The 19,512-nt window shown below is 22.2% G+C and overlaps 1 protein-coding gene and 1 long non-coding RNA gene across 17 annotated transcripts; both read left to right on the forward strand.

The window, feature by feature from the left end:
- Window positions 1-506: 506 nt before the first annotated feature.
- On the forward strand, window positions 507-15,602 carry LOC122860277 (endophilin-A). Of its 16 annotated transcripts, none has more exons than XM_044164012.1 (12): window positions 507-625; window positions 4,620-4,719; window positions 7,192-7,260; window positions 7,340-7,556; window positions 7,645-7,778; window positions 7,971-8,037; window positions 9,284-9,384; window positions 9,622-9,725; window positions 9,948-10,063; window positions 10,431-10,520; window positions 11,370-11,485; window positions 11,725-15,602. In XM_044164012.1, exons 2-12 carry the CDS (start codon window positions 4,675-4,677, stop codon window positions 11,842-11,844), a joined length of 1,179 nt encoding a protein of 392 aa, XP_044019947.1. In that variant the 5' UTR covers window positions 507-625; window positions 4,620-4,674; the 3' UTR covers window positions 11,845-15,602. The 16 variants fall into 16 exon arrangements, with proteins under 16 accessions (XP_044019947.1, XP_044019941.1, XP_044019945.1 ...); XM_044164006.1 differs by having other exon boundaries at window positions 523-625; window positions 9,251-9,384; window positions 9,604-9,725; XM_044164010.1 differs by having other exon boundaries at window positions 523-625; window positions 9,299-9,384; window positions 9,604-9,725.
- Window positions 15,603-16,904: 1,302 nt separating this feature from the next.
- LOC122860282 lies at window positions 16,905-18,544 on the forward strand. The gene is made up of 3 exons (XR_006374435.1): window positions 16,905-17,135; window positions 17,254-17,419; window positions 17,500-18,544. It is a non-coding gene; the product is annotated as an uncharacterized LOC122860282 (long non-coding RNA).
- Window positions 18,545-19,512: the final 968 nt, after the last annotated feature.

A 19,512-nucleotide genomic window follows, 5' to 3' on the forward strand; every position in this document is an offset into this window, starting at 1 on the left:
TATTTCACTTGTGCAAATGACATTTTTTAATTTTGTTTTTAATGAAAACACGCGTCAATCATGAGTCAATGTCATTGAAAAAAAAATAATAAAATTTTATTTAATGTTTATTTATTTATTTAAAAAAAATTGAATAAATAAATTTCGAAGTGAATTATTATTTTATTAATTTTCCCAATTCAAATATCAGCAAGATTTAATTTTTTTATTTTCAGTAATTAATGAAATTTAAATAAATAGTTAAATCATTCAAATTTTAAATAATAAAAATAATTTATATTATTACTAATATATAGAATTTATTTAAATTACATCAATCAATAAATATAAAATTTATTCTACAAAATTCTTACAAAATTTAGTTTTAATCATTTCAATTGTTTTTTCGATTTTAATTCGAATAAAAAATTCAAATTTGCGCGCGTTAACAACACCACCATCTTACAGTGTCAACAAGAACTACGTACTACTCCATTTAAAAAAAAAAATTAAAAAAAAATAACAATAATTATCTCAACAGCTGTTGAAGGTGCTCCATGTCAAAATATCTCGGTGGGAGGTTAGAAGCCGAGTGTGTAGTGTTGTGTGTGAATATTATTTTTTAACTCGACAAATCGATTTATCGGTAAGTAACTTAAAACAATTAAATAAAAACAAAAACATAAATAATAACATTACTCCAAATTTATCATCAACAAAATTCATCTAATTTATATTACAAATTATTTATTATCAAACCAACTAAAAAATATCGTCAAATGAAAATAAAAAATTTGCATTTATTGGAGCAATTATCTGTCATAATGTTAATTAAATAATCAAAAAATTTATTTACATTTATAATCAACAATTACATTTAAATAAATAAATTAACAATCATCTCTTTTTATTAATTTTTTTACTCAATTTTACTCAGTTATAACAATAATAAATTTTTTTTTTTTTTTATATCTGTAATAATTGTGTTATCGATCGTCCTGATTGGCTGAAGTCAAAATATATTTTTCACCTGTCTAAATAAAATTTTAAAAATTCAAAAAATTCATAAATAAATATCAAATTATATTTTAATATTAAAAATTCATCTATACACAATAACAAATATAATAACAGTGAAAAAAAAAATTTTTTCAATAAAAAAAAAAAAAAGGATAAGTTGAATAATTTTTTTTCTTCAAACAAATGTGCTCTATTTGGCACGCATTTTAAATTTTTTCTCTTGACACCAAAAATCGATCAATGATAATAGAAAAAAACCATTTTTTTTTCATGACATTGTATTCTTTTTGTTTTATATTCTAAAAATTTTTTAAAATATTTATTTTTAATATTAAACTATTGCTATTATAAATTGCATTTAATTTCTTTTTAAAATTAATTATTTACTTTTTTTTCTGATTTTCTTAAAGTCTTTTCAACTCATTTATATCCTGTCTGCGGTTTTTATTATCATTTGAAAACAAAAAAATATACAATTTCCTGTTTTTTTACATAATTTTATTATAAAATATTAATTAAATAATTTTTTTATTATTATTTTATTAAATTTTTTTTATAATATAATTAATTTTTTATTTTTTGGCTTCTTTTATTATGTTATTAAATAAAAATCTATTAAATATTATATTATAATATTAAAACACTTGAAAAATATATAAATCAATATATCTTAACTCAACAAAAATAATTTATAATTTATCTAAATATTTTTTTATTAATAAACAAAACTTATAAGATTTTTTTAAATTAATTATAAAAATTAAAAAAAATAAAATTTGAATTTTTTTCAATATTGATTAAATTACAATGTCAATGATGTTTCAATGAAATTCATAATGAATTAATTAATCGTATAATAAATTGATTGATTTTTATTGTTAATAATTTATTTAGTTTAAATTAAAACTATTAAACTATCATGTCTGTATGTACATAGTATATCATCTGCTATTTTTTATTGTAAATATATATATAATTTATTTGACTGCTTTTACATTGACATATAATCATTTTAATTCTGATTCATCAGAACTATAACTTCAATTCATTGATTCATTCATGACACAACCTTTACATAATTATTATTATAAAATAATTTATTTATTAAATTAATAATATAAATTTTAAATATATTATATATAAATAAATATCTATTAAATAATAATAAAAACAATATTAAAACCTTGAAAAAATATATCCAAATATACTTAGACTCTAAATGGATAATTTAAATAAATTATCTTGAAATTTTTTATTAATAAACAAAACTTCTAAGATTTTTAGTTAGAAATTAAAAAAGAAAAAAATTTTTGATCTTTTTTGATTAAATTACAATGTCAATGATGTTTCAATGAAATTCATAATGAATTAATTAATGATATAATAAATTGATTGATTTTATGTTATAATTTATTATTTCATTAACTATTAACTATCATTTTATGTACATAAAACACTGTAAAGATAAATCATTCAAATCATTAACGACAAGTTATAATTTTTGATCATTCGCACAATGGAGCGTTTAAATTTCAATTGATTATTTTTAAATAAATAAAAACAATTATTTATAAATAACAAATTCTAAAATATCTTTCCAGTTGTTTAAAAATCAAATGACTAATGAATAATTGACCGGAACATTAAGAAATATGATTAATTTATAATCACATCAATGACCTTTGTTTATTTATTATTATTATTTCATCTCAATTAATATTTTTTTAACAAAAAACCGTAAAGATAAATCATTCAAATCATAAACGGAAGTTATAATTTGTGATTTCGCACAATGGGCGTTTAAATTTCAATTGATTATTTTTATAATTATTTATAATTAAATTCTATTCATTTTTTTTTTTATCATTCAATTGATAGATCTATTTTAAAAATGTTTGAAAAAATTATAAATGTATGGATGATGTAAGCTTGTTTATAAAAAAAGAGGAAAAAAAAATATTGCAACATTCGTTTGCAGCATCTGATGGAATAAAATTAAATTACTTGGTCATCGTTTATTGTTAATTTATATGTGTGAGTGTATGTGTGTGATACGAGCAAGTAAATGTTGCTTTTTAAGTAATTATTTTAAACATATTATTTAAATATTAATATTAAAAAATTTTTAATTAAAAATAGAATAATTTTATGATAATTTCATATGAAAATTTTATTTTTATAAACAAATTATAGTTGTATAAAAAAAAAATAATAAAAGACAAAATATAATCAATTTTTTTTCGCTCGTTAATTTGAAGATGTAAAGTATATAGTTTATATCTTTTGCTATTTTTTTAATATAGAAAAAAGGTAGAATAAATGCTCGCGCCTTTTTTCCGAGAAATGCCGAAGTTATAAGTGGGTGGTTTGAGGGGTTGTAATGTAGTGGGGGATGTCTGTTCACAGTTATCGATCCACCGGCAAGCAACCCTCTAAACTCTCCTCTCTTTTTATCGTATATATTTAAGCTCAAAAAAAAAAAAGATATTATATGAGGTGCAGTATTTTCGATTCTTTGTACAAGCTCCATCACAGTAGTCATTGTACAAGTTAACCGGGAACCGACCTACACACCATCATCATCCCCTTTTAGTTTATTCGCCACGCGCGTTATTATTTCATATAACTTTATCATAAAAAAAAAAGCTTTCATCATTATATTTTATAAGTAATACATTGAATTGACAAATGTACATAATTATACATTAAATAAACAAAAAAAAAATGATTATTTATATTAAATATATCATTTTAAATAAACAAATTTGTGACAATTAAATTTACAGTGCGATTGTGATATTATTTTTGGATATTATATTTTTTAGGTGAGACTAGTTTTTAAGTAATAAATAGTAATAATTTTATTTTATTTTGTTAGACAGCATTTTTGTGGTTTTAATGTTTATTAATATTTTTTATTAACCCAAAGATGTTTTATCATTTTGCTCCATTAAAATCCGACAGGAGTACAACAGGGAATTTGGGTCATACTAACACGTTTTAACATAAGTTACACACACACATAAAACACACGAAATAAATACAATTAACATTATTATAATACTATTTTTTATATAGTTAAATGAAATATAAATTTTAAATTTTATACAAAAATTTATAAACAAGTTTCTTTTTGATTTTTAAATAAATTATTTGCGATTTTTTTGGGGGATGAAATATGAAATTTTTTAGGTTTGTAAATTTAATTGGGTGTTGGGGATTGTTACTTGGGCATATTGTTGTTATGTTAAATAAATTTTTAGTTGAATTTTTGAAAATATAAAATAAGTGGATTTAGATTTTATGTTGGTACTTCACCTGTACCAATATAGACAGCTGGGGGTTGAATTGCCTCATCGACCGACACCTCAAGTGTCATGTTCAATAAACGTGTTTTGAATATTGACGAGATTTTATTTTTTTTGTTTTAAATTTTTTATTTTTTATCATTTATAATGAATTGATATTCATTATTAATGAGAAAAAAATATTTATTTCAATTTTTATTCAGGTCATGAATTTTTTTAGAAATATTATTGATAAAATTAATTTTCTAAATTTATTTTTAATGTTTTATTCTATTTATATTGTATATTAATTTTTTATGGGTTTTTTTTCAGGCCCAGAGGCCGTCAATTTAAACCAGCGAATTAGAAAAATAAAAAAACATACATCATGGCGTTTGCTGGGCTTAAAAAGCAGATAAACAAAGCTAATCAAGTAAGTACCAAAAAAAAGTCAATAAGTAATTTACCAAACACTAAAAAAAAATAGAAAAAAAAAAAAATTAAAATATATTTATCATTACTAATTTTACAACAAAGATTTATGTAAAATAAAATTTTACATTATTTGTACTTGTTTAATTTGTACAAACATTATTTCCTATGGAAAATTTAATTTTCCCATTTTATATGACCTTCGTACTTTTGGTCCAGCTGATAAAACTCCAAAAGTTGATCAATTTTATAAATTACATCCACAAAAACAGACACCAATGATTAATGACTCATAAACCTTATTTTTTTTTATTTTTATTTTCATTCATTGTTACCCCAATTAATTAACTTTTTATATATCCCCCAAATAATTATCTAGTTTATTTAAAGATGATTTTCATTCACGTCTTAAACTCTTAAATAATAAATATTTAATAAAATATCATTTTTTATTATTTTATAAAAAGGTCAATCTAACAAAAGTGCCACTTTAGTAATATTATTGCTTTTTTCATATCCATTAAATTTATCAACAATGATGAACACTAAATCGATTTTTTACCTATGCAATTTATTTTTTTTTCCTCAGACGAGACAAAATAAAAATTAGATAAAGGAAAATGGCAATGGCTTGAACAGAGATATAAAAGGTTGATTGTAATAATGATAAAAATAAAAAGTAAAAAAAAAAATGATGAAATAAGTTTTATAAAATTGATGTGGGTCAATTTTCTGGATTAGTAGCAAAACAGGTTGGAATTTAAGCGATGGAAAATATATATAGGTCAACCTTGGGGTAGATAAATGGGTCAAGGTCGTTCAGTATATATTTCTTCAAGAAAAAAAATAATATACATAAATATATACGAGTTTAAATTTCATACAAATTGACATTTATACAATACACAATCATCACATAAATCTAGCTAAAATATTATTAAATTGTTATTATATATTTATGATATTTATATTTTATTTTTTATTACTGATAAACAATTTTATTTTGGCATTTGATATTTTTTTCTTAACTGAAAATATAAATCAAGCTTCAAAATATTGGCTCATTTTGATAAATCTCATACCAAAAGGGACATGATTTTTTTTTTTTTTTTCTATATTGTGGCTTTTGGCACCCTTTTTCTTTTGGTATATATTTTTTTTTCTTTTTGATAGTCCTTTTTTCCCCTCGTCTTAAATATATCTACAGTTTTGGATCGTTAAGCTATTTTTTTTTTTTTTCTGGCAAAGCTTCAAGACCTTGAAGTCATCCTGACGATTTAGAGCTTTTTTTTTCAGCTTCAATGCTTATCTATAAAATTCGAAATAATGTATAATTTAATTTATTTAAAAGAATAGTAATATTGTTTATGAAATTTCGTTGATAGTCAAATTAAAACTTGATAACTTTTGAATTAATGCAAATAGTTATCTTAATTAGATCAGTAAATTATTCCAACTGAAGTTTAAATTAAAAAAATAAATTTAATAATTTGTTTAAACACTTTGATAAATTATAAAATTATATGTATAATTTTCTAGCTTTGTAATCTGAGGTAGATCTTTTAAATGAAGCCACGACCATCGCAAGAGTTAGCATGATTCCTTATACATATTGCATAATAAAAAATAAAATAAAAAAAAAACTAACACAAATGTTTGCTGGTAGAAGCCGGTTGAAATATTGATCCAGTCACTTTGTCCTCTTCTCATTTCACAAATCTTTACTCATACCACGTTTTTACTGACAAATAAAAATTCAACATCTTCTATTTGATGATTTTTCATCATCAAAATTCAATACCCACGTATTATAAATAAACAATAAAAATATATTGATATTTTTTAAATTAAAAAATCATAAATATTATCATTATTTATTGCTGAAAATATAAATTTTCATTTCGAAAAGTTTATAATTAAATTTGTCAATTATTTGTCTATGAAAATTTTAATTAAAAAAATTTTTTTTCACTATGAAATTTTATGTTTATTGGTAAATTATGATAATTATTTTTTTTTAAATATTTTTCATGCAAAAATTGACTCATTTAAATGAGCTTTTTTTGTATTATTAAATTATTTATTTGAGATATTTAAAATTGCGTCTTTATCCTCATTCATGAATGACTTTTTGCGTGATGGAATTTCTTTCAAAACACCCAAGTTAACTATATATATTTTAAATCAACTTTCCTTTGCTCATCTTGAGATTCCATTTGAATATAAAGAGCACAAGTTTTTTTTTTTATTCACTAATATTTCAAAGAATTTATTCAATCTTTGACAGAAGAAAGAAAATAATAAAATAATTTTGCTTCTTATATTTTTAATTAAATATCAACGCTTTTTTTTTTTTATATGAAAAAATTATAGTGACAAATAGATATTCTTTTTTGTTCGATTTTGAAACAAATGCTTTGATTGAAAAAAAAATTGAATGATGGATTTTTAATTTTGCTTTTTTTATTTACAGTACATGACAGAAAAAATGGGTGGTGCAGAGGGAACAAAGCTTGACGTGGACTTTGTGGATATGGAAAGAGTAAGTTGATGAAGAAATTATTGAAGAAAAAAAATAGTAAATGATATAATTAAATATATTAATGAAAATGTTATTTTAGAAAACAGATGTTACTTGTGAATTGGTAGAAGAATTACAATTAAAAACGAGAGAATTTTTGCAACCAAATCCAACAGCAAGAGCTAAAATGGCTGCTGTAAAAGGCATCAGTAAGCTCAGTGGACAAGCAAAAGCATCAACTTATCCACAACCAGAAGGTACACTTGGTGATTGTATGCTTTTGTATGGTAAAAAAATGGGAGACGATAGTATATTTGGTAAGTGAATTATAATTTAAAAAATCATAACTTCAATTATAAATATTAAGTAACAATATTAATGAATTTATAAATATTTTAACAATAGCCCAAGCATTGATAGAGATGGGAGAAGCAATGAAACAGATGGCTGATGTTAAATATTCTCTGGACGATAATATAAAACAAAACTTTCTTGAGCCACTGCACCATCTGCAAACTAAAGATTTAAAAGAAGTGATGGTAAAAAAAATATTATATAAAAAAACACTACCATTTATTGAAAAACTTTTAATTTTTTATCTTTTTAAATTGAAAAATAAAATAATAAATAATAACAATGCTACTAACAAGATAAATTTAAACTTATATTTTTATTTTTTTTATGAAAAAAAAATAAATAAATAAAATTTTATTGTGTTATTATGATTTTAGCATCATCGGAAGAAACTTCAAGGTCGTCGATTAGATTTCGATTGCAAAAGAAGACGTCAAGCAAAAGGTAAGAATTATTCATATTAAAATTAATAAAAAAAAATGTTTAAATAAAAATTGCAAATAAAATTTAAAAATAATAATTTTGCACGTGATTAGAAATAAATTGCATGATCTTTAAAAATATATAAAGATATTGAAAAAAATAAAATAAAGAAAAACAAAGTTGATGCTATGTAATTTTTATAAATGAATTTATCAATTTTTTTTATTTTTTATTTAGTCATGTGAAAATTAGAATTTTTATTAAATTAAATTTTGTTTTTATTGGTATATTTAAATTATCATTTATTGGATGTAATTTTTCTTTGAATTTTTTACGTGAATGTGTAGCTGTCGTCAAAATATCTGCTGGTTTTGGTAGTCCCTCGAAGCCGAGCTCAGTGACTGGTTATGGGGGTACGTTTTACACCCCGCAAGATTAATTCGAAAAATACAAAATTAAAAGTAAAAAAATTACTGTATAATATCAGAGAAAAATTGTAAATTTTTTGGATAAATTATTTTGAATTTAACATAGTTTGATTGTCCATTAACAAAATCTTTGAGCTCAAAGTTCCCCTCGGTTATTTATTAATTTTGATATAAACCAAAAATAATTAACAAGCATAAAATTAGTAGTTTATTTATAAATATTAAAAACAAGACTTAAATATTTTTTATAAAATTAAAAATAAAATAAAAAACCTTTACTTGTTGTGTGCTGTTTTATAAATAGTTTTTAATGAATTTGATGGCTTGTAGTTTTGAATGACCATTAGTTAATTAATTTATTTATTCACTGATGTAGCCTAATTTTATTACTGTGGTTATTGTTCAAAATTTACAAGAGCATAATTAATTTTTGTATTTATTCGTGCATGAATAGTCATCGATCCCAAGTCGCTTGAATTTTCCATTAATAATTTTTCAATTCTACAACAGATAAATTTACGAATTTTATTTTATATTTCGAAATTATTTCAAGAAGAAAATTACCGATTTTAATAGCATTAATTTTTTTTTATTTCTAATTTTTAATAAGAAGAATTAATTTTTATTATTATTTATAATTTTATTTGATTTATAATTGGCTGATTATTATTTTTTTATTTATTTGTTTTGTTTTTTATTTTTTTACAATACAAAAAATTAATCAAAAAAGAAGATTCATCATCTTCAATAATAATTGTTAATCCAAGCAACCAAGTACATCCCAGTAGTGAATTTTTTTTTAATAGAAAAAAAATATGGACGCAACAATTTGCGTACAGGTTCTCACGTTTCAGACGATGAGATACGCCAAGCTGAGGAAAAATTTGCAGAGAGTCTACATCTTGCACAGATGGGAATGTTCAATTTGCTTGAAAATGATGTGAGTTTTAATAAATATAAATAATAATAATTTATAAATATAAAATAAAATTAAACAAGATAAATAAAAATAACAAAAAAAAAATATAGTTATTTTTCCAACACCATACTAAACAAAATAAAAAATCAAAATAATCATGGATTCATCAATGGACTAACACAATATCTCATACAGGGAAATACAATGTACACTAAAACAAAATATTCTTTTTCTTATTAGACAAACACAAATTTTCAGGTCGAACAAGTGGCCCAGCTGGCAACTTTCAGTGAGGGATTACTTGAGTATCATCAACAATGTGTTGAAATTCTTAAAATTTTGACAGAAACACTCTTAGAAAAGTAAGTTAAAAAACAAATTAATTTTATTAATTAACTATAAATAATTTTAAGCTAATTAATTATAAAACTTTTTAATGATAAATTTATTAAATATATAGTAATATTTTATTTTTGTTGTCATTTAATTAGATAAATTTAAACTTTTAGTTTCTTAATTTTTATATTTACACATCTCTAGCTTATTCAGTGTACTAATTAATTTTTAAAAATTATATTATTTAGAAAAGACGAAGCTGCAAATAGACCAAAGATGGAATTTGTTCCAAAAACACTTGCAGATCTTCAAGTCGAGGGAATTTCACAGGATGGAATTAACGGTGGCAACTTCTTCATGCCTGGTAAAAAAATAATTAAAAAAAAAAAAATACTATACAAAATTAAATATAAAGCTAACAATAATTCATTAAAATTAATTATCATTTTTTTTTCTTTTTTTTTTCGAGTTAAAAATACAATTTTTGACATCTTGAATTTTTTTTTTTTTCTTACAATTATCTTGAGTGTGGATGACATCGAGCAATTAACATAATTAAAATTTGAAATAATATTTTACATTTAATTAACATACACATACTAAAAGAAAATATATTTAATTTTTCGTTGATGTATTTTGTTGATTATTCTATTGTTGATCTTTCTGATAATTCTTTTGAATATTTTGTGTATAACTATCGCTACTTGAATGTTCAATCCCAACTCGTACAGGCTCACAAGCTGGTTCACCAGTTCAAGGTGAGGGAAAACGATCGCAACTTGAACTATTTCCAGCTGGTAATCCACCAACATCTACTAATGGTAAATTTTGCATGGGGATAGCTTCAAATAATATTTTCATTTATTACAGTGACTTATCAACTCAAATTTTTTTTTTTTTTCTAAATAATTAACTATTTTTTTTTATTTACTCATAGAGCTTTTTTTTATATTTTTTTTCTACTTGATTCTACTGATTTCTACTTTTTATTAAAACGTTAATTTTATTTTTTTAATTAAAAACTTTTTGTCGCATGTTTTTATTTTTAATTTTACGTCGATAAAAAGTATGACATTATTTATTGTTTTTTAATAAATAGACCATTTTTTTTTTTTTATCAATATGGTAGAATGAGGATGTGCTTTCTCGGCATGCAAACATTTATTTCATATTTTTTTTATTTTTTCATAAAATAAAATTTACGTGCTCTAGATTCAGATAAACTGAAAAATTTTTATTTTTTAAAGTTTCATGATTTTTTTAAAAGCAAAAAAAAGTATAATGAAACTTTGAAAATTTAATATTTCGACATCGAAATAAAAATATATTTCTATTTACTCATAACTATATTATTTTTTTCTACCACAAAAATTTTTACATTTCCAAACTTTTAAAAAATATTTTTCATTTTTCCAAACCTTTTGAATATTTATAAATAAAAAGTCTTAGTTTTTCAGTAGTACATTTGTCATTTTTAAATTTATGTTTCGTGTTGAAAAAAAAAAAATAAACAAATATTAATTATTCTGCGTGCTGCAATAATCCACCTTATGCACAAAACGATTATAATTATAATAATTGCAATGTATAGATTAAAAAAAAAATAAATTTATATTATTTTGATAAATATCAAAATGTCAAATATTATAAATATGTATTGTATATTTCAGCATCACCCTTGCCATCACCGAGTAAGTCACCAGCAAGGACACCAGTACCAAAAGTACCATGTTGCACAGCACTCTATGATTTCGAACCAGAAAATCCTGGCGAGCTTGGATTCAAGGTATTAATTCAACTTAATAATAATAACTATTTTATTTTTATTTACATTTTTTTTAATGTAGTGTTACTTTTAAAATGAAATTGCATGCATTAAAACTCGGTGAAAATATTGATCGTTCTTTTGTTCTACTGCCCTAGACAATTTTCCATTATCCATTTGACATAATTATTTTTATTTCAATTATTATCTTATTATTTTTAATAGTCATTAATAGTCATTAATTAATTTTTTTGTTTTAGGAAAATGATATGATTACGTTGATACAAAAAATTGATGACAACTGGTACGAGGGTACTGTTAATGGACGTACTGGTTATTTTCCAGTATCATATGTACAAGTTGTACAACAATTGCCATAAACAATATTAATTATTAATTCCAAAGATCATGCATTTTATTGAAATTTTGCGTAAACGATTGACACAATAAATAAATTAATAAGTTAATTAAAAATATTCAGGAGATATAAGTGGATTATGAAAAATATTTAAACAAGTAAAAACAATAATATTTAAAAAAAAAATAATACCAGTCTTATATAGCCTAATACTATATCACATATTTGCGTTATGGTTTTAAGCTTTTATTCCTTGGCAAAAAAAATGAAATGATAAAAAATTTACGTAATTATTATATTTAACAAAAAAATATCTGATGGTTCTTAAATTCACGTGTTATCTTTCCCAAATAACTTTTTTTCCCTCTATACCATGTTATTAATGTACATATATATACATAATTATATGAAATGTTACAGTGTCTTTTACTGACATAAAAAAAAAATAAAAAATTACAAAAAAAAAAAACTACTTTCCGAGGGTGCGCGAAATTATATATATTAATTATTGAATATAATACAAATTGTTTTGACAAAAAGAAAAAATGAAATGAAATGAAAAATAGATCCTTTAATTTAATCATTTATTTTTGCTGAGATTTGATTGATTCGTTGTTACGTTGAACAAAAAATATTAACTGATTTTTGGTTATTTTAAAAAATTTATTTACAAAATTTTTTTTGTTTTTTGAATTCAACAAAATATATTAAATGCCAATTATAACGGGAAATGATTTTTTAATTTGTTGAGAAAATTATGGATAAATAAATCTCACGCACAAATTTAAATAATTAAATTTCATATTTGAAAATTAAAATAGTATTTCGTAGTTAAATAATTTATAAAAAAAAAATTATTAACGAATCAGTCAATCGTGATTGGAAATTATTGACTCAATTGGCTTTTTTTTTGTTCGTTGTTTTAAAAATGTTAATTTAGAAAAAAAATGGTACTCGGTAAATTAATTTAAAGTAATGATTTTTTAATTTGACAAATGCGACATATTAATTTAAAATAAATTAGCGTATTTTGTCGCACAGTATTTTATTCATTCCTGAATATTCAAAATAACGATAATTTTCTTCGTAATTATTTTTTTTTTTTTAGTTAAAATAAGTTTTAACGAAAGAATGAGAAAAAAACAGATAATGTAACGTAAGATTTTTAGATGAATTTATGTAAACTGATTTTAGTAATTTTTAATTTAATTTTTTTTTTTCGTGTAGTCGAGAAAATGCCAAGGATATCTTCCACGACTTAAGTCTTATTATTTTTTTTTTTATTAGTAATTATTGTTATTAAAAACGAATTTGTTTAAAAAGAAAAAATAATCGCATGATAAAAAAAAAATTCATCAATCATTTTGTACACTTTTTTCATTGTCGCATGTTTTTATTTTATATATTTTTTTCTCTTTTAAATTTATCAAATTATTTACTCCCTCATCTCCCGCAAAAAAAATAAAAATAAACAAATAAAAATTGATTTGAAAAAATCGTACTTCATATCGACAGTTTTATTTGCCATAAAACTGGTAAATTTAACAATGAAAACAAAAAATAAATAAATAAAATAATGAAAGTAATTATACGAGAAACATGAAATAAAAATTGGATTAAATTAATTATCCGGTGGTTCAGTTATACTCTAAAAACCAATAAATTTATAAAACGTTTGAAGACTATTTAAAAAGAAAAAAAAAATATATAATTATGCAAAAAAAATTGACTATTAATACCGATGGGTTGGAGTAAGAGAAAAATGACATAAATTTAGAAAATATAACGAAACATATATCACGTATATAAGTAAAAAAAAAATATATATATAATTAATTAAATAAATAACTAAATTGAATTGACGATAGAGATGTTAATAAAGATGATGATTGGAGTCGATTATACTTAGCTTAAATTACGCTTATAATTATTTCGAAAAAAATTTCCATACAAATTTTTAATTTGGCAATGATTATTGATTTAAATTAAATAAATACATATAAATGAAAAAAAAATTGTTTAAATAATAATTCAGTTACAAAGCAATAAGCTTGCAATTTTTTTTAATTTTTTTTTTATCATGTTTTAATTTATTTTATTCGTGAAAATATGAATTTTAATTATTTGTAATTATTCCGTCGACTCGAGAATGAAAGAGTAAAAAATGACAAAGAAAATAATGAAGAGAATAATAATAATAATAGATAAATAATAATTGCAAAGAATTTGCAAGTTTAAAAAAAAAATAATAATAAAGACTTGGCCGGTCGACTTTTGAAATTTTTAAACAAATTATTTATTATATAAATGTTGAATGGACATTGTTTTAAAAATAATTTCACAATGAAATGAATAATAATTAATATTTAAAAAATAAATAAAATAAAAAAGTTCAAAAATTGATTTATTCAATTTATAAAATAAACGGTCTAAATAATAAAAAAATACAGTGGAGTAACAAATAATATTATTTTGTTTTTATTTTTTCAATGATAAATATTAATTTGATAATATTGTCCGGCCTTTTTTTTAATTGATTGATTAACTTTTTTTTAAAATGCAAAATCAAATAAGTGGATGACAAAATATAAATTATCAAATTCACAGCCACTGTCAATTAACAAAAAAAAAAAAAAAATTAATAAAAAATATACGACATAAATGGGTAGAATTGCAAATAAAAAAAAAAGCAATATTAGATTCATCGAATTGATTAAGTATGATTAAAAATATCTACTTGAATGTTGATTAAAAAAAAATATATAAGAAAAATTAATAATAAATATTGAAAGGATTTAAAAAAAAAAAAAGCGGAATTGGTCTGAGTTTAATGCAAGCTGCGAACCGAAATATTTCTTAAATGTCTCCCAAATTTCTACCCAAAAAAAATAAAAATAAAAAAAAAAGACAAGTAAATAATTTTTAAATTAATAAAAAAGATATTTAAATAAAAATTAATAAAAAAATATCTACAAAAAGAAAACAAAAAGTTAAAAAAAAAATTGGTATTCTATTCTATAAATGTTGGCTATTGTTAAATGTTGAATATTGTTCATCGCGAGGTAGTCCTCAGGCCCCGATAATAACATTTTGAAATCATAAAAAATATAATTGATAAATCATATTCAATAGAATCGCACCCTCATTCATCAAATTAATTGTTATAAATAATTTAAATAAATAAATCCTACAGAATTTAAAGTGGGACCTGATGATGAAGCCTTCGCATTTTTAATTATAAATTTAAGGAACGTATTCAAATAATTTTAACATTAAAATTTATTGACTGTATAAACAGTTTTATGAATTTTAATTATTATCAAAATGTTAAAAATTATTTGAAAACAATCCCCGACTGCTTGGGGATCGAATGAACATCAGTTTGTTCGGTTCGTTGCAAGATAAATAAATAAAATCATCGCTCTGCATCGTCGATCAATTAATTGGTATTTAATTAAATTAAAAAAAAAACATAAATAATTTAAATTATTGTTAAAATAAAATTATAAAATAACGATCGATTGATGTATGAAGAGTGATACTTTCTGACAATACATTACAATTAATTAAACTTTTACTGCTAAATTTAAAAATCTAAATGATAATTAAAAACTCTGATTTTAAATAAAAAAAAAAAAAAAAAAAAAACAAATGGTATATTAAAAAAGTTGAAAAAAAAAAATGTGTATACATGAAGAAAATTTCAAGTGAGAACAATTCCGGTCAATGCTAAATCAATATTATGATAATTACAAAATAAAGTGTGCTCTATGTCATTGATTTTGCTGTTGGCTGTATTTTATTTATCCTTTTTTATTTCAAATAAATATATCCTCAATTGGCAAATCGTCTTAAAATATTCTTGAACATATTGTCAATGCATAAATAGACATTAAAAAAATATTTATTATTTATTTGACTTTATAAAATGTCCATTAAACATTTAATTCTCTCAAGGAATTTTCGATTATTATAATTTAAATATTAAAATAATAATTTACAATTAAATTAACGTTAATTTTTTTCTAAATGGTTCTATAAATTTATTTACAAATTAAAAATACATTTAAATAATAAAATTTTAAAAAACCAGTAATTTAATATTTATTTTATAAGGTCATAAAACTTTCATTTTTACACATAAAAAAAAAAATGAAAAAAAAAAGAAAAATTTTATTCAATTCAAAAGATAATTTAATTTGAATATAAAATGATTATTAAATTATTTTTTCTGTATGATTTTCAGAGTTAACCAACCTTGAGACATGATTTACTGAATATTTTTTGAATAATTCATGAAACATGGATATTTTTTTTTTTTATATTCTCGGTTCATATAATTGTATTAGATATTACTCTGGGGAATTTGCGAAACTTTGCTGTAACAAGGAATACTATCATCTCGTAAAAAATATATTTTATTATTTTTCCTTTCAGAAATATTTTAATAAATAATATAAAAGTAGTTGTAGACTATTTGAGTAAGATATACGTTTTATTTTTGTCTTTTACTTACTCGCTCTTGAATGTGTTGTATTATTACGTCAAATTTATCTAGTATCTATTTTTTATGCCCAATTACATGACTGCAATTTTTTTTATGACCTCATAATACAGCAGATGTCATTAAAATTTTTTATTTAGCTGTACATAGCTCCAATAATTGAATAATAAATTTAGAAATTATAGAAAATTACAGAAGAACTTTTAAAATTATATTGTTAATTTTTTTTGCGAGTTTTTTGGTTATTTAATATTACTCATAAATAATAACAAATTTATTGAGATTTTTGTTTTAATATTATAACAACAGGTAGATAAAATTATTCTACAATTTTCAAAATTTAATTTTAATTATTTTTATTTTTTTTTTATTTTTAAATTTATCCCCAATTTATCCCCTTTTTCTAATTAAAATTGGTGAAAAAAAAAAAATTTATTATTCAAATAAAAATACCGACCGGAAAAGCTTGTAGTTAATATTCTTGCCGCTCAGCGGCGCAGCTGTTGTTTTCTTTTTTTTATTTTCGGCGACGACGACTCTAGGTAGAAAAAAAAACTCAGTCAGAAAAAAATAAAACTACGCAATTGTTGTGCTAATCATTTTGCCCTTTTAAAATTACAATATTATTAATTAAACAAGTCTAATTAACCATCATTTTGTAATTAATAGCTTTGTCTATTCGTCGTCTATCAAATGAGTGATAAATCATTGCGAAATGTTGTCATTTTCATACAAAAATCTCATATTTTATATGACGCTCAAAAGCCGGCTGAGAGTCATGGCGTTACGCAACCCAAAATGGCCGACAGGTAAATAAATAATATTATTATTAGCTTTGTTTATTTACTTTTTAGTTTTAATGAATAAAAAATGAGTTGATGATTGTTCAATAATACTTAAATAATATTTTTTTGATTTATTTTGCAGTTGGATATTACAAGGCTGATCATGACTGACCATCAAGTCAATTTTAGTGTCGACAGCATAGGCTTATGATATTCATCAAACTGCTTTTAAAATCGTGATGAAAAAAAAGTTTATCCATTGATTTGTCATTAGAGTGATAATACAAATGAATACATGTTGAAATTCAGTAAGTTTTAATAATATTTTAAGGTTGTTTGTAAATTATCCAACATTTAATTAATTAATTTACATTTTTTTTTGTTACAGTTGTAAATTTACTCATGACAAAGAAGTTGAACATATTTTAAATCGACCCGACGAAAAGATGAGCTTGCCCAAGCTTGCCAAGAATGTTATTGTGACAATTGGAGCATCTGATTTAACAAGTAACAAGGGAATTGTTGAGAAAAAGATTAGCTGTTTCATAGAGTTTATTAGAAAAAGCAAGAAGTGATAGACATGCTGGTAAAAGGTACGTTGGTTTTGGTATTATCTTCTCCAAATGGTTTGGATGTTGATCAATTTATTCCAAACCATTAAGCAAATTTAATATGGAACCAATCAAAGCCATAATTAAATTACAAAAAAAGAAACAGATTGATAATGATGACAATGTTTTCTCATTGTTACATTTAATTTAAAAAAATTAAATTAATGGATAATTAATTATAAATTGAAACTTGATTATCTTGCGTTATTTTTAAAACATCATAGCCGAATGTTGAACAATGTTTCACATCAGGTAAATAATATGGATGTTAAATTAACTCGTCAGCTTTAAAAAAAATATAAAAATTCGTAGTTAAATAAATTTATAACTATAACCTCGCGAAAGAATATAAAATGAAAAACATTACAACGAAGATAGAAGAATCAAAAGTGTTTTAAAAGAAAATTGATGCTGAAAAATTATAAAGACCACTTGAGTCACCATCAAGATATCAAGAGCCACAAGATGTTTGTTGGAAATCCAAAAAAAATATCAGATGAACCAGTTATTTTTCAAAGACGAAGATGATGTTGATGCAAGGAACAAATTACATTATAAACGTCCACAAGAATTTTTGTAAATTATGATGTGACGAGGCCAACTTCACCAAGAAAAATGTTTCCAGCCAAGCCAAGACAGCATGCAACTGTTACGAAGACAACACCAGTACCAGTTGATGATGATGTGGGACAATGTGGGATATCTTGTTGATGTTTATCATCAACACAATTCATCAATGGATCCTGTGAAGCACATACGTCCAACTACGTGACCTAATTAAAATAAATAAAATATAACATTGATTGCATTAAACTTTGAGCTAGTTAACAGCAACAAATTCAACTGTCTTACAATTTATTAACCCTTTTTCTTTATTATTTATCGAAAATAATAACATTGTTGTTTGTACTATTTAATTAATCATTCGTTGCTCTATGATGAATTGTTGTCAGTAGCAAAATCATCAAGAGAATCTTGAATTTTCGTATATCAAATTTTTATTTAATCTCTGGCATGCTCAGAACTTGCCGCCACGAGTAGAAAATATTCGGTGAAGAGATATATTTCGTTTCAAAACAAATTGTTTCATCCAGCAATTGGATAGATAGTCGGTATTTTTAATAGAATTTTATTTACGAATTAAATATCATAAAATTGAATTTTGATTATGGAAAATGATATGTATTAATTGATGAATTTAAAACTCATAAAATAACATGAATTTCAATAGACTTTAGTTTGGTGCCAAGACTTGATTTAGATTTATATAAATAAATGAAATAAATAATTATTTCATTTATCATTTAAACAATTTATCTTTCTTGATTTGAATAATTTATAAAATATAAAATCTGAATTTAATCATTTGTATCTTATGCTGTTTCAGATTTTTTTAAAAGTATATTTACAAGTGTAAATTAAATGTACCAAAGTAATAGTGTATATAGTGTATTTGTGATCATTTGACCAGCTACATGAGGAACATGAGGAACCACGAGGAAGATGACCAATTATCATAGAATGACTGAATGAAATTGCTTGCTGAGATTGTTCTTCGTTGGATCCTAAAAAAGGTCAGTGTTCTTGGTGGATATAAATGCAACAACCCTTAAAAAATGTGCATCAACAACCTTGTAACTTCAAAGAATTTATGTCAACATTCTTTTAAGCTACATGTTAATACGGCCAATGTGTTTTTTATATTTAATTTTGTTATAACTTGGCTCACCTTGATCATTATTATTATTTCTATTATTCTTTTCAACTTTTAAAAAATTATTGTAGTGGAT

This window comes from Aphidius gifuensis, linkage group LG1 (genome assembly GCF_014905175.1).
Source record: "Aphidius gifuensis isolate YNYX2018 linkage group LG1, ASM1490517v1, whole genome shotgun sequence".
NCBI classification, from domain to species: Eukaryota; Metazoa; Arthropoda; class Insecta; order Hymenoptera; family Braconidae; genus Aphidius; species Aphidius gifuensis.

What these genes read in the sequence shown, in the direction of transcription:
- LOC122860277 (XM_044164006.1), top strand. Translation starts at nt 4,675, where the DNA reads ATGGCGTTTGCTGGGCTTAAAAAGCAGATAAACAAAGCTAATCAA. An exon ending in AGATAAACAAAGCTAATCAA is followed by an intron (nt 4,720 to 7,191) that starts GTAAGTACCAAA and finishes TTTTATTTACAG; the next exon opens with TACATGACAGAAAAAATGGG. An exon ending in AAGATTTAAAAGAAGTGATG is followed by an intron (nt 7,779 to 7,970) that starts GTAAAAAAAATA and finishes TTATGATTTTAG; the next exon opens with CATCATCGGAAGAAACTTCA.